Source organism: Triturus cristatus, chromosome 1_2 (assembly GCF_964204655.1).
Source record: "Triturus cristatus chromosome 1_2, aTriCri1.1, whole genome shotgun sequence".
Classification (NCBI taxonomy): domain Eukaryota; kingdom Metazoa; phylum Chordata; class Amphibia; order Caudata; family Salamandridae; genus Triturus; species Triturus cristatus.
Genome location: NC_140580.1, coordinates 989,166,850 through 989,181,465, shown reverse-complemented (window position 1 = coordinate 989,181,465; position 14,616 = coordinate 989,166,850). Strand labels below are relative to the sequence as shown.

Sequence of the window (14,616 nt, the reverse complement as noted above, 5' to 3'; positions counted from 1 at the left end):
ATGTATCTAAGTTCCCATTGTCTTGCTTATTTCACGTTACTACGTTGAAAAGCTTTGTACTGAATCTAATAGATGGAGAGAACAATACGATATGTACTAGTATTTGACTTTCACCAAACACAAAGCTGGAGCATTTTTCCCTGGCTTACATATAAACGTAGACCGTTAATATTACGATAGGTCGAACAGGTTTTAAAATGGCCGCCGTATTGGCCATTTGATTTTAGTCCTTCTACTATTCATGGCATGTGAATTTGCACGGGATCAAACCACTCACGTGACTACACTTCACGTTTCCAAAGCGGAAATAAAAATGAAAGAGAAACCACTCGCATGCATACACTTTAACCGGGAAACCAGAGACGGGCGTCACGGCGGTTCTATTTTCAGTCGAATAAGGTAAGCCCTGCGGAGCACGATGCGAGACTTAGTGTAGTATTTCTTCTACTTGAGAAACGGACAGAGTAGTTTCCGAATATAATTTTACCGAATAGATATTTTGTGTGGTTATACCCGACGAGGTTACAATTCGCTTAATGTTAACAACAAAGGGATGACGAGCATATTATGTTTCAAAGATCCTTGACTTTTAACTTGTGGATAGTCCATACAATGATGGTAACGTTAATTCTTATAAATTCAGCGATCCATTCGTTTTGGTACCAGCCTATTTGGATGGGGTTAAGCATATTTGAATTTGTGATTTTTAGAGTCACTCTCACACGAGACTTGACAGTTGGGTTTTTAATATAGATATAGTTACATTCCCCGGTTACAGTAGTACTTGACTACTCCATCCCAAGGAATAATACGGAGTTTTTATCTGGGCATTAGCGTCATGCTCCACTAGTATATTACCGCGTACCATATGTAACATAAATTGATTGGAGAATATGACTAAGGATAATTAGTTTAACTTATTTTCGCAGTACTGAGAAGTAACTGAATCTGGCCAAGGAACATATATTCAAAGGAAAAGTGACGCCATTACTGCAGAAACCATAGGTGGTTTGGAATTATCACCACCTACTAAGTAGGTCCTTTTACTTAAATAACTACTGCTCTTATTTATAATCCTTCCTGTTCTTAAGATTCATTGTGAATATATCATTCTTAATATAGATATATTCATTCTTTCCAGATACATTTATCAAGCCAAGAATAGGTAGATATGATCGGATGTCGTTTCTTATTATCCTCACTCTTTTGTCACAAATATACGGCACAAAAACCTTTTCCTCACTTGAGCACACATGAAGTCACACTCCTTAGAATTTAAATATATCGAGTCACACCCGCATTATTTCACCACGACAATCTTCACGTGGGTGTGCTGTTCACAATTAGGATCCGCGTAATATTCGGCGTGTTTCCTCACTTAAGCACGTTATTCCAGCTCTCTCCATCGTGATTAGAATCATAGAATGTTTGATCTTCTTATGAATTCACAATTCATGGTGATATGGTCGTTGTTCATACACTTTGTTTATATCAATTGGATTGCAATTTTCACCCATTTTACGTTGGGTCTGGATTTCCACTACCGTGTTGCTATGACAGTATCATTAAGTACAACATGTTTTTTAAGTTAGAAACAATACAGTTATTTAATTTCTTTTGCAAACACAGCCTTGAAAAAGTCGCGGGACTACATTCCCTAGTTGCGACGAAACACGTGTTTGCTGGCTGTTATGTACCACAGAGAAGACTACTAATGAATAAAGAACCATCTAGAAGAAAGAGACTAAATCATTTCTTCTGTAAAGTGGACTGTATAATGAATCTAAAGGTTTTTCCATCCCACAGGAGTGGCTGTACCTCCCTCTCCAGTGCCAAGGATGAAGCACTCCAGGACTAAATGGTGCTGTTTGCAGTGTGCATAATAATTTCAGGAAGGTGATCATCTGGAAGACTGCCACTCTTCTCAGTAATGTAAGCCTTATCAAGTGTCATTGTTACACGTAAGTGCGGAACTCCAAGGAGTGCCTTTAGTTTTTTTTCCCTAGAAATGGTGATTTTGTTCTGTTATGTTGTTCTCTATGTGTTTGGAGCCTTCTGTGGCTACACAGGGTTTTAGGTGTCGGAGGCCCTCTGAGTTCATTTTGTATCACAAGTGCTGTTCAAACTCCTGAAACAGAGTCCGCATTATTGGTGTCTTTTTTGTGGGACTAGAGACGTACAGAAAGGATTTCGTCTGAATATTGAGAGATTGTTTTCCTCCTTCCCTTTCACACTTGGCAGGTATCCAGCTACCTGCTCTGACGTCTGATCCAACATACTTGGTGTTGCCTACACGAGGTGAAGAGTTGTGCTAAGTGAATGCAACCCTGCCTGGTGCCCTTTCCCAATTCTGCATGGCCGAGTTTGTTCAGTTAACCCTAAACATGGCTATTAGTTTTTGTGTTTGGCAAAGCTACCCATTTACAGAAGGTCAGGCCCAAACCTAGGCGTGCAAGTACCTGTGCTAAAAAATCGCAGTCTATGGAGTCAGATGCCTTCTCAGCTTGGAGTGGTATTGTTGCAAACTGATCTTTTATTTTGTGTTCAGCCAGTTATTCAGTCATGTAAAATTCACCCTGGAGGATCGGTCTGGGACAATACCGGTTTGATCCCTATTCATCAAAGCTGTCATCAACTCCAGTAATCGTGTTGCCAATGTTTTTGCCAGTATTTTAGTTTCAGTATTATGCAAGGATATTGGTCAATAAGAGGAACATCTATTCCTCTGTTACTTTCCTTATGTAACACTGTGATCTTTGCTTGGTTACGGTCTCTAGCAGTTCCTTCCTGTTTAAGACCTCCAGGAAGATATTGAGCAAATGTGCACCTAGTTATGATGAGAATTTTTGGAGAGTTCTGCTGAGAGACCATTTGGGCCAGGAACTCGCTCAGTTTGCAAATGTCTTTTGCATCAAACACTTCCTCCAGTGTTCGTTATTTGTCCTGGCTAGGCCTGCCTTCTCTGCCTAAGACATGGAGGTTTTGGCTTCCCAGGAATGTGGCTGAAAAGGAAAAAAACAAAAAGAAAAAAAAAAAAAAAAGAGACGCTCTATTAGATACCTTTGGAAAAAGAAAAAGTAGGATGACAAGCATCACAACGTTTTTAACCTTGTCTAATGTGGTGACAACAATAATGAACAGACATTGACAAATTCTAGACGTAAGGATTCAGAGACTTAAAATAAAACTATATTTGCCTTTTAAAGGAAAAGTAACAGAAAAGATAATTTAGCCATACCCTAAATAATCTGAAAAAGTTTACTTTGTGAAAGATGTCTGCCATAGAGAGACACTCTGCATGTGGGTCAAATAAGATCTATAAACATACCAAAAGCACTACAGAATAAGATCTAGGCCTCAGAACCCCATAGCAACAAAGAATGCACACCATTGCAAGCCTCGAATCAGGATATACAAAATAACGTGCCCCTGTGATGTACAGGACATTGCGATGGCAACCCGAAAGAAAAGGACAAGTATTTTGGAATATAAGAGCTCCATTAGATGCCCTTCGGTCGAAGCAATGCTAGTATGTCATATTTCCAAGAAACATACAGCAAACCAGTTGGAGTGGACAGTGACTGAACAGATGAAAGCAGTGGGTAATAAAGCACAGACTACAAGATTAATATTAATCAGAAAACAAAAATGGATTTTCAAAGTATCTACACATACTTGGGTATCAATGATGAAACTACCTAGAATGTATTGAATTGGCCCCTCTCCTCTTCTACATTCCTCGCTCATTTAACTTTGACACAACATAAGGATCATGAGATGTCTAGAATTCGAGCGAGACCCAAGCAAAATGACACTGTGTGTTTGGGTGGGGGGGGCGGGGCAATCACAAAAAATTTAAAAAAAGACAAGTAAAAAAAATAAAAAAATAAAAAATGTATATATATATATATATATATATATATATATATATATATATATATATATATATATATATATATGGGTCTTGAATGAAGCCATTTACTGCATTCTATAGCCAGTTTATGAGTTTCTGCTGTAAAGACCGTCACACTCAATTTACAAAATAAGGATAGTGCTTAGCCATGAACACATAACAACTAATTACACTACATAAGGAGGATTATCTCATGTGTCATATGGGAATCGACAATTTTAAGCTGTTTGTAGATGGTGGATCTGGGCACACGTCCCATTAGATCACATATACTACAAATCTTTATGTATATTATGAAACTGGTAGAATATATGTATATGTATATATATTCACTGTAAAAAAACTTTGGTTATAAGGGCGTTATAGTTAAGAAATAGTATTTAAAAAACCTTAGAAATTCAGTGAAAAAACCCAAAGGTTACAGGGACGTTATAGTTAGTGATACTCAATTAATTTAGTAGATACTAAGAGTAGATTAAATGTGTGTAACACACAGTAAACAATGATTTGAGTCACCATAATTGCACATCAATGGAGTATCCACCCCGGGTAGGGTGTGCTACTATTAAATTTCCTCTCTACACTATACACAGAAACAGTTCCCTTCTTTACCACAGGGTAACTGCGTCTGGAGCAAGTAATCATGCACTTGCTGCTCTGATGTCTTACAACTGATACCATGATCTACACAAGAAGGGCTGCTTCAGACTAAATTCAGTCAGAGGAGGACACCTGCTTAGGTATTAGATGCAACAAGTACACAAAAGAGGAGAGAATGATCAGAGAAGCACATAGAAATGAATTGATATGAGATTCATGACATCTCGCAAAATTCCTTTACAGCGCCCAAATAGGGAAAAAGTTACAGGTGGAATTAGTGTTGGGAAATCCCTTCGACAATGGGGCAGAAATACAATGTGGTATAAGTAAGTGACAGAACACCATACAGCGTGCTCACAAGTGTGCTTTTACACAAATGTGGCGAGTGTGTTGGTGGCGAACCTTAAGTGCAAAGCCACACAAGTATTGAAACTACTCCATTTTTATAATGAGAACAAATGTTTACAAAATACGATGTGTTCGATTAACAGGTGTGATACTGATCCACAAGGAAAGAGATTGGGTTTTTTATTATTTTGTTTTCACCTTAAAGCATAGGGTAGAGAACCAGCAAGAGGTACCTGAAGAATGTCAGACCGAGTAGGCGCAAAGAGGAAGCCAGAAACATGTTGACCGATTGATGTATATAAGCAGAGACCATAATTACTCAATCCTATTTACAGTGTTAACTCTGTGCCATTTTTTATTTATTAAAATCAATATCAGACCAAGATATACACAGCTTTAACGTCATTAGACCTCGAGCAAGCACCAGGAGACACAAAAAAAGATACCACAGATGAGATCAAATGGTCACACGGAGAGCCCGCCAAGCGATACCTGTTGCCGTCTGTAGTATAATGCATGCAACCACTGTGTGGGTGAAGTGATTGCGCCCTTTTAAAGAGGGTTCAATTAGGAGATAGAGCTAAGATTGCCAGGCAGGGTGAGAGCACCAGAATTAGGTATAGAAAATTCTAAACTAATGAGTATGCGTAATCACCCTGAAAGATAATGATTTGATTAGGACCTCTTTCACACCTCTGCAACGCTCACTCACACTGCTAGGGGAAGCACCACTATGTATCTGGTCACTAGCGTACGACACCCAAACGTGTTCGGCATAGGGTCTCAACAAAAAATTAACAAAAACTCAGTTACGACTCCTTCGCAGTATAGGGTTTAGTGAAAGAAAGACCTCGGCGCCGCTCAGACTATTTTGAGAATAAAATTCTTGACATTGTGAGAACCTTCCCGCCGGTGTCTTCCATTTCAGGAGAATTCGAAAGAGTGGAGAGGGTAAATTCTCCAATTAACATGGATACATTTGTTCCTGTCTCCCTTGAAGATTCCCTTAAAGCTATTCTGGCTAGCAAATCTGGATCCCCCTTTGATCCCTGCCCTCCTTTGGTCCTACAGACCCTAGCAGAAGTTATCAATCCCATCATAAACGGCATTATCAACTCATCCCTAGCTACGGCAGATGTTCCTAATGTCTGGAAGCTTGCTGCTGTCAAGCCGCTCCAGAAAAAGGCACTTGCCGATCCAGCCACCCTTTCCAATTTACGCCCGATCTCCTTGCGATGTCTAAGATGACTGAGAAGTTCGTGAATAAACAACTTACGAGTTTCTTGGAAGTTAATAACATTCTACATCCTAATCAGTCCGGGTTTCGGTCAAATCACTCTACGGAGTCCGCCCTGCTGTTTACAGCAGAGACCCTTCGTATGGCCATTGACCAGGGAAAGAAGGCTGTTCTAATTCAACTTGACCTGTCGGCAGCCTTTGATACGGTCTCGCATAACATCTTAGTGGGCCGTTTGGCTGCCGCAGGAGTGGATGGGATGGTTTTGGCTTGGCTGAGAAACTTTCTTAGGGACAGACGCCAAATTACAGTGTTGGGCCATTATCAATCTGAAGCTAAGGCTCTTAGCTCCGGAGTCCCCCAGGGATCGAGTCTAAGCCCTATACTTTTTAATCTGTATATGGTTCCCCTGGTAAATCTGATCGCTTCTTTTCAGATCAGTACAATTTCGTATGCTGACAATACTCAGCTTATCCTAGTATTGGACAGGGAGCGGGCTGGCGCTGAGGATAATCTTAAAGAGTGCCTAGCAGCAACATTCAAGTGGATGACTGACAATCACCTTAAATGTAATGCTGGAAAAACTGAAATCTTGCCATTTGGAAAACAAAACTTGTTTTCCCCGAAAAGCTGTTGGCCTGACGATGCAGTAGCCCCCCCCTAATACCATTACTTCAGCTCGGAATTTAGGCATTAAGTTTGATAATCAGTTGTCCTTTAAACAACAAGCGGTTGCCGTAGCTGGCACATGTTTCCACATAATAAAAGCTTTGAGAAAGTTTTTTGATTTCCTGCCGTTGTCAGCTAGGAAAACAGTCGCAGTGGCCCTAATTACTTCCAGGCTGGACTATTGTAATAGTCTATATGCCGGCGCTAATAAATCGGTACTCCATAGATTACAAATGGTACAACATGCAGCGGCGCGCCTAGTATTACGCTGGCCCCGTAGGTCATCAGCCTCTGCAGCACTGAATGCGTTCCATTGGCTTCCAATTGCCAAGAGGATTCTTTTTAAGATCCTTTTAATCACCTTCAGGGCCCTTCACCATCAAGGACCTAAATACCTACGGCATGGCTTTAGAAGATACCATCCGGTACGCAGTCTAAGATCTATGGGTCAGAACCTGCTTGTTATCCCTAGATTCAAGCTAGCAACCAAGGGCGGCAAATCCCTCTTTGTGTTGGGGGCAAAGGCCTGGAATAAGCTCCCCCTCTCTCTGCGTTCTTTGTCCCATGAAACCCATTACAGGAAGGCATTAAAAACTTGGGTATTTTCTATGACCGATGCAGTTTGCACAGCAATGGTTTAAAATGTAGTGTCCAGCGTGAATTGTGTCTACTTCCTCCCAACTCGTCCATCTGGGTTGGATGAGCGCCAAGATACTCCACTGGAGTGATAGTAGCGCGATAGAAATATATTTTACATTACATTACATTACATAACCGCTACAACAGAGGTGTACATTTCTCTCTGGCTGCAGTAAATTCTCTACAGTTCATAGAAACGGCGTTCCTTCGTAATCAGGGGAAGGCTGCCATCTAGTGACTCCTACTGGAAACGATCCTAATTTAAACAAAGTTTTGACTAAACGACACTTGCTTTATCTGCTAAACGAGCAAACAGGTGAACGATATCTTTATGTCCACAATGTCTGAATTCCTGGGTTGGCAGTGTGGGTGAGACTGTAAAGCGGAGGCCAGGGTCGTATTTTAAGAATAAGAGTACTTAAATGATAACAAAGGGTTCGTAAAATCATCCTTGGGCGTATCGTTAGGAACAAGAAAGACTGCAAAGCAGGAAACGAGCTGTGTTGATGGTGCTGTTCTACGCACTCTTGCTTGCCGTGCATGCCCTTGACTGGAGCTGCAATGCCGCCCCTGTCCTCGTGTTGAGAACTCCTTGCTCTATGACTTGTACTCTGCAGGCAGACCCACCCTCTGCTTTGCGGGATGCTAATAACTATCCTACCTGGCTCTCCCACTCCTACTCCAAGCGGAAATGGGAGAAATTAAACTACAAGTCACACAGTACCAACTGCTAAAGGAAACAGTTCAGCGTACCGCTGCAGTAACTAAGTTCACTCCCCCATCCAGTACCTTCCGTGACCCGCACACTCACTAGATCTTCAAGGCACCATCCTTCGGGCAGGTGTAACAAAGGTACTGTTGTCCCCCGTGGGTCAGGGGGCACAAGGGCCCAAAGGACGCCAACTGAGTCATCCCGACGAGGTTAAAAAGAAGATGACTTTTGGGAGTCAGAAGGCAGAGACAAGGGAAACAGTGGGCGCAGGCAGAAGACGGCAAATGAAATTGTCAAGGGGCGGGCAGCGGCTGAGGGATACGTCATAGGTCATAAGCAAGTGAGACGCGCGCTGCAGGCGAAAAAAGCGGCCATCTTGAAAGTACATTCAATGCGATTGGCTTTGAAAAGGCTGTACCAGTCGAGAGAAAAATGTAATGCTGTTAACGTTCATTATCTTCTGGGTCACAGCACATCATCATTATTAGCGTGGACTCTCTTTATATTCATTACATCGTACCGTCATACTCAGGTCTGTCCTGGCATCTTTGTGATCGTCTTCCAGCCATATCAGAAGCTTATAGACTCAGGTGCTTTTATTGTACAAAATGCATTGTCACAAAACCTATATTACACAGAGAACAGAGAAATATGGAAAATATTTCATGGTTCCCTATGAAATGTGGATTTTGACAACATAATGATGAAGACAAGTTTTTACTAATTAAAAAATCATTCCTAAATTAGATGTGGTTCAGTTCGCATGACTAGTAGAGTTGCCACCTGGCAGTTTTAAACTAGCATGATCAGTATTTTAATTCCCCTGCCACATACATACCAACATTTTAGAGGAGGGAAGTAGGAGATTTTGAAAAAATAATCAGAAGAATGTATTTCCCCCATTGACTTCCACTGCAGCAGAAGTAAATTCAGGTAGAAAACTGCAGAAATAAAGCCTTTTTTTGCTTAAAAAATCGGGTCAATTGGCAGTGGCAACTCCTCCGCTATGGCGGGGGAGCTGCTTTTAACCCCTTCCATGCCCATGACGGAACGGTTCCGTCATGAGCATCGGTTGCGCTGTGCTCATGACGGAACCGTTCCGTCATGGCCCCGCCCGTGCTCGAACCCTTCAGCACCGCGGGGGAATTCCCGCCGCGCTGAAGGGGTTAAGTAGTACAAAGTATGTAACAAAATGATAATAACTTTGAGTTATTATCATTTTATGCTTTGTGCTGCATAGCTCCCAAGGATTCAGATGGCTATGTGTGACATTTTCAGAATTTCAGTGTGAATATGAGTGACATTTCAACGACTAGGAGTGACACCTTCTCGCAAGCAAAATCCAGCAATGAAGATGAGGGAAACATAATACATTAAATTAGAGCAACAAGAAAATCGTAAAACTGCTGCAAAGTACCGAAGGGACAGAGAAGTCTCAGGCATAGCCAGCAGCTAGGGCACTGAAGTGTTTATAATTTTATAAACGAGTCTCTTTCAACACTTACACAGTTGTTGTGAAGTTCTTCAAGGAATGGCCCGTTCAACTTGAGGTCGCCCAGCATGAATTAGTTAATAAACAGAATAAACGTTCTGAAAAGAGAAGATTCAGTGGACAGGACTTACTCAGCATTTCCCATGAGAGAAAAAGAAAAAACAGTGGATGCTTATCCTATGAGAGAGATTCCAGGAGGAGGATATGTACATGTCCCATGGACTAGACAGGATATTTTGTCATTTACGAATGATTTCCCTCGACTGAGAGAAAAGCCTGTCGAGTGGTATAGGCAGGTAGACAGGTTTGTGAAATTGTCAAAAGTGCTGTGGATTGACCTGAATAGTCTGTTTGATATAATTAGGCTGTCCGGAATTCGGTTTAAATCGATTGTGCTCGACAATACCCTACCGGACTAAATTAAGCTGACTCGGTTTACACCGAGTATCACTGAGTTTTCACATTTGCACAACTTGGCCACTTGAGGGAGCCAAAGCAGTACAAAACAGAACTGCACTGGCAGCAAACTGCAGGGAATAATATGTCACTCCCCATTTAATTAAGCAAGGTTGGGGGGCGGGGTTCAGGTCCTATTTTAATTAATGTGCGACTATGTTGGTCCCCCCACACCTCACACTGCAGACGGCGACCGCCAGTCCTCCAAGATCAAGCAGATAAGTTCTGCAAGGGAGCTGTTTTAACCTGAGGAGAGTTCTTCTGCAGTGCCAGCATGTTTGGCCACTAATATCTCGGCGACTGGATGAGCCTCCTATGTAGATCTGGGTGCGCACTGCGGACACAGCGAATCCGCTAGCAGAGGAGGACTGGCCAATGTTGTGGTTGTGATTCAGGCCACTGCCTCTACAGTCCGGTAGAGTTGTGGCCGAGTCAGTCACTTCAAACACAGGTGCATGAAATTTGGCTAGAAGCAGGCGCGCAAAGCCCATTGGACTCACAGGGCTTCAGCTCCCCCGTTGTGTGTGACGCCCGGGCTGAGATAGCTTCCCTGGCGCACACAGACAGTTTTTGAGCTGCTGTGGGCTGGCGTCCGTTTTCTTGCGGCCGCACCCGAGCACTTCACAGGTCTTTAAACGACCATTCACCTGCTAACGAGGCTTTGTTGTTTTTCACCTCCTCTTAGAGCCCCTGCATCTCCACTCTGCATATTGTTGGAAGAGCCAGCCCCCCCCCACCCCCCCCCCTGAAATGTGGCTCTAGTTGCGCCTCTGCCTAGATGCCGTTAGTATACAAAATCTAACATATTTCCCAAGAGGCCAGTATATCGATGACAGACAGGGTCTACTCTGCTTTTCACCATTCCGAGATCGATAAAATGACTGCTATTTAGTTGAGTGTCCTTTCATTCTTTAAGCACTATTAGTATCATTTTAAGTATTGTAATGGAGATGGGGGTCGTAATGATTATCAATAATAAACTTAATGTTGTTAATCGACCAGATGCACTCACCTGATGCGATGCCACAGTAAGAAGGCCACACGTGCACCTGAATATAAATTGAGAAGAATCGCAGGTAGGACAGGAGTGCTGCGGGCTTAGCCACATTTCAAAAACATCTTCTCCTGTTCCCTCTGCACGCATTGCCCTTTCTGCTCGCACGCGGCACACTCTGCCCTTGCCCCACCTGCCCACCAGTTGCTGCTTGTGATCGTAGAAAATGGTGTGGTGTAAAGGTTGTCTGGAACTCCAGCAAGCAAGTGAGTCAGATTTGCACTGGGGTTTGTGGCAAAACCGTACCTTTTAAAACACGATTTCTACGAAAATTTGCTAAAAAGTCATATTTCATCAAGGAGCACTCCTGATATATTTAACTATCACTACTTCTCTCCTTTGCTATGTCTCTGACATCCTTATTATCAACCCAATATTAAACTTGACACTACTAGGAAGGTCACACATTTGAAATTTGCAACACACAGGCAGACTCTTCCTATCTCCTTCCTCTTTTATAAGGTATTGCTGCTTAGGAGTATTGTTTAATCAAGAGTAATACTAAGTAATATTATCAAATTATTATGCTCAGGACCGCTGTAATTTTGCGCCAAGACATGACTGAACCGGCACAGTGGAAGAAATTATTTATATGGCAAGAAAATGCAAATTATGCTGCACATTTAGTTTTATTATTTACTAATGGTCTGTGATAATATAATTGTGAAAATGACCTGTTAAATACTGCTACATGCAGAATTTGGTGCAGTAAGTGCTGCGTTCCCAAGTTAGCTCCCATTTCTAATTGAAAACTTGAACTAAGAGGTAGTTAGCCAAGTCTAGTAAATGCCACACAATAAGGTGTCAGTATTTACCGGGTATGGTTGATATCTCACCACCATCCGACCAACGTTTTATATGGCACAAATTCGACTTGAAGGTATGGGAGCGCTTTACATGAGCAACAGTTACATTACACAATGTACCCCCAACTCCAACTCGCTCCTCCAGTGCCATATTGCAAGCCTTCTTTGGTGCCCGTTTTCCCTGAGTGTGTGCAGAGGGCAGGCTTCCTTTGCAAGGTGTGTGGGTACTACCTGGCCAGGATCGCATGCTGCGCCCCAAGTGTATTTTCCTTGCAAACATCTCCTCCATATGAGCGGGCACCTGGATTCCCCAGTGTATTGCCAGGTAGGCCGCAAGTGTGTGTGCTTTCTGTATTCAATGCGAGTGGCACTTCCAGGGAAATCAATAGTAAAAACAGCTGGCTCGCGCCACGGAGTACATACTGTAACCCACGCCGCCCCAACAAAGCTTAAACCTCAAACTCGAACCAGACAGCCTGTTCACCCACCCTTCTCCAATCCTTGAGAGAAGTCCCCTTACACTAGCGAATCAGCCCATGCAATTACTCCTGCCACACCGCCTTTACATTAAATACAGGGATAATTTACATTATTTGTTGTTCTCTGACAGCAGCTCAGATAGGAGAAGGGCAGACATGACAATTTGTAATTGTGTGTGTGTGTGTGTATGTATATATATATATATATATATATATATATATATATATATATATATATATATATTAATTGTAAATATATATATTGTATTTATATAGCGCCTACCACCCGTGATGAGGCATTGAGTTGGTGTTTTCCAGTTCCCCAAACCATCCCCTTCCCAACATTAAGCTTCATAGTGCAGTTGTATGTTTAGGAGTGTAAACCGTAAATGCCATCACTAGGTGGTAACAAATTTCTAAATGTAATAAGCCTACCATGGTTACAGAAATACACATTACTCCCTTCATAACCCACTATAATACAAGGCCCAACAGTAGAGACTGTGCTAGACATTAAAGAGCATTCATGATTTTTCCTAAATGTGTTATAATAGCCGAGTATTTAGCATTACAGTCAAAAAATAATTTTAGTAATAAAGCATTGGCAAAATCAAATGTCAGTTACCACAGCGAGTATCAGGCATTTCCAGGTCCCGAGATAAGATTAGATAACCACCCCAAGACTGACGCCTATGAGCTACTATCTAAACACTTTATATAAAAATGCACTTCAAGGAAAACTCCAATACAAGTTACAGTTAGTATGCAAGGACAGTCTCAAAGAATGATACCATGTGGGTCCCATGTTCGAATGCTTGCCAAGCAAAGAAATGTTGAGGAGCAATTTAGGAAATGTTATTTTACAATGCATGAGAAATGGCTTGCAATGATGCATAGGAATGGCCCTTCACCAACCCTCCCTGAGGTACTCTGCACAAGTTCTAGATCCCTTCCGTAAAGGGAAATTTCTCAGGACTTTGAAAAGGACTGCTTCATTTTTGACCGCTTCAATAACTCTGAGGGCATATGCACCCAGTTCAACGCATATGTTGCAGAACTTGTCCCAGAGAATGTCAACCTTGAGGTGCACCAGCATTGGCATGGAAAGCTATGTCAGTGGCCAGAGTTGGCAAATTGTGTACTGGCTGTTTTGGCGTTGCCAGTCTCAAGTGCCAATGTCGAGAGGGCCTTTTCACAAATAAAAGTTTACATGGGAAGGAAAGAGAGAGCACGAATGACCAAAGACTCACTGAAGAAATATTGTATGGTGTACTACAATAAGTTCGACTTGTAAGATTGCATTTGGACCTCATATACACTGTACGTACACTGTCTATATACCATGCATCAATAAAGAAAGCAAGCAATTATAAAAGCAAAGCGTTCCATAAACACCGGTAAAACACTGTTTCAGTTGTTTTTTATGGCGCAAAAATGAGTAACCACTGAAAAGCACTGTTTTTTTGAGGTATTGAAATCACTGGAAAACACTGAAAAAACACCACCAGAATTTACCAAAAATAGAAACTGAAAACAGGAAAGCCTAGATATAATTGTTCCAGCAGACTTGTGGGCAGAGTGTAAAATAGTTGTAGATTGGCCTGCTAAGGAATACTCGAGAGATCAGAGAACAGGAGCTCCAGACCCGGAGGTTATGAAGAAATATGAGCAGGTTATTGTGTTCCTGAAAAATAAGGTACCCCCTAAGGAGACAGATTGGGTTAAAATAGATCGAACACATCAGGAAGCAAAAGAATCATTTCATGCTTTTTATGAAAGGCTGATACTGGCTTTTAAACAGTTTAGTGGAGATGAACACCTGGGTGATAAGGATTTGAGTCATTTTGTATACAGGTTCGTATATGGCTTGAGACCTGAAATCAGTGAAAGGATTCGTGAGCACACAGTCGATTGGCAGAGTAAAAAGATTGATGAAATCTTGAGACATGCAAAATATTTCAGTGATGAAATTGAGGCAAAACAGAGAAAGCTGAAAGAGAAAGCAATGTGGGCACAGGTGAAAGTTGCAGAAAGGCAAGAAGCACAGTTGGTGGAACAAGCAAATAATCCAGGAAAAAGGCCTAGATCTGGTACAGGAAAAGGAAAGGGGAATCTAGAAGAGGCCAAGAAGAAGTTCCCATGTCACAACTGTGGACAATTGGGGCATTGGAGATCCGAGTGTACAAATCCACCATTAGTAAGTAATGAGAA

The 14,616-nt window shown here is 41.8% G+C and overlaps 1 protein-coding gene across 1 annotated transcript in view; it reads right to left on the bottom strand.

Annotated features, from left to right (window-relative positions):
- Positions 1-8,431, bottom strand: part of PAXX (PAXX non-homologous end joining factor) — a 51,731-nt gene extending 43,300 nt beyond the window's left edge. Inside the window, exon 1 of the mRNA XM_085611125.1 lies at positions 8,218-8,431. Within this exon, the coding sequence (XP_085467251.1) occupies positions 8,218-8,318 (101 nt within the window). The 5' untranslated portion in view covers positions 8,319-8,431. The remainder of the gene's footprint in view (positions 1-8,217) is intronic.
- Positions 8,432-14,616: the final 6,185 nt, after the last annotated feature.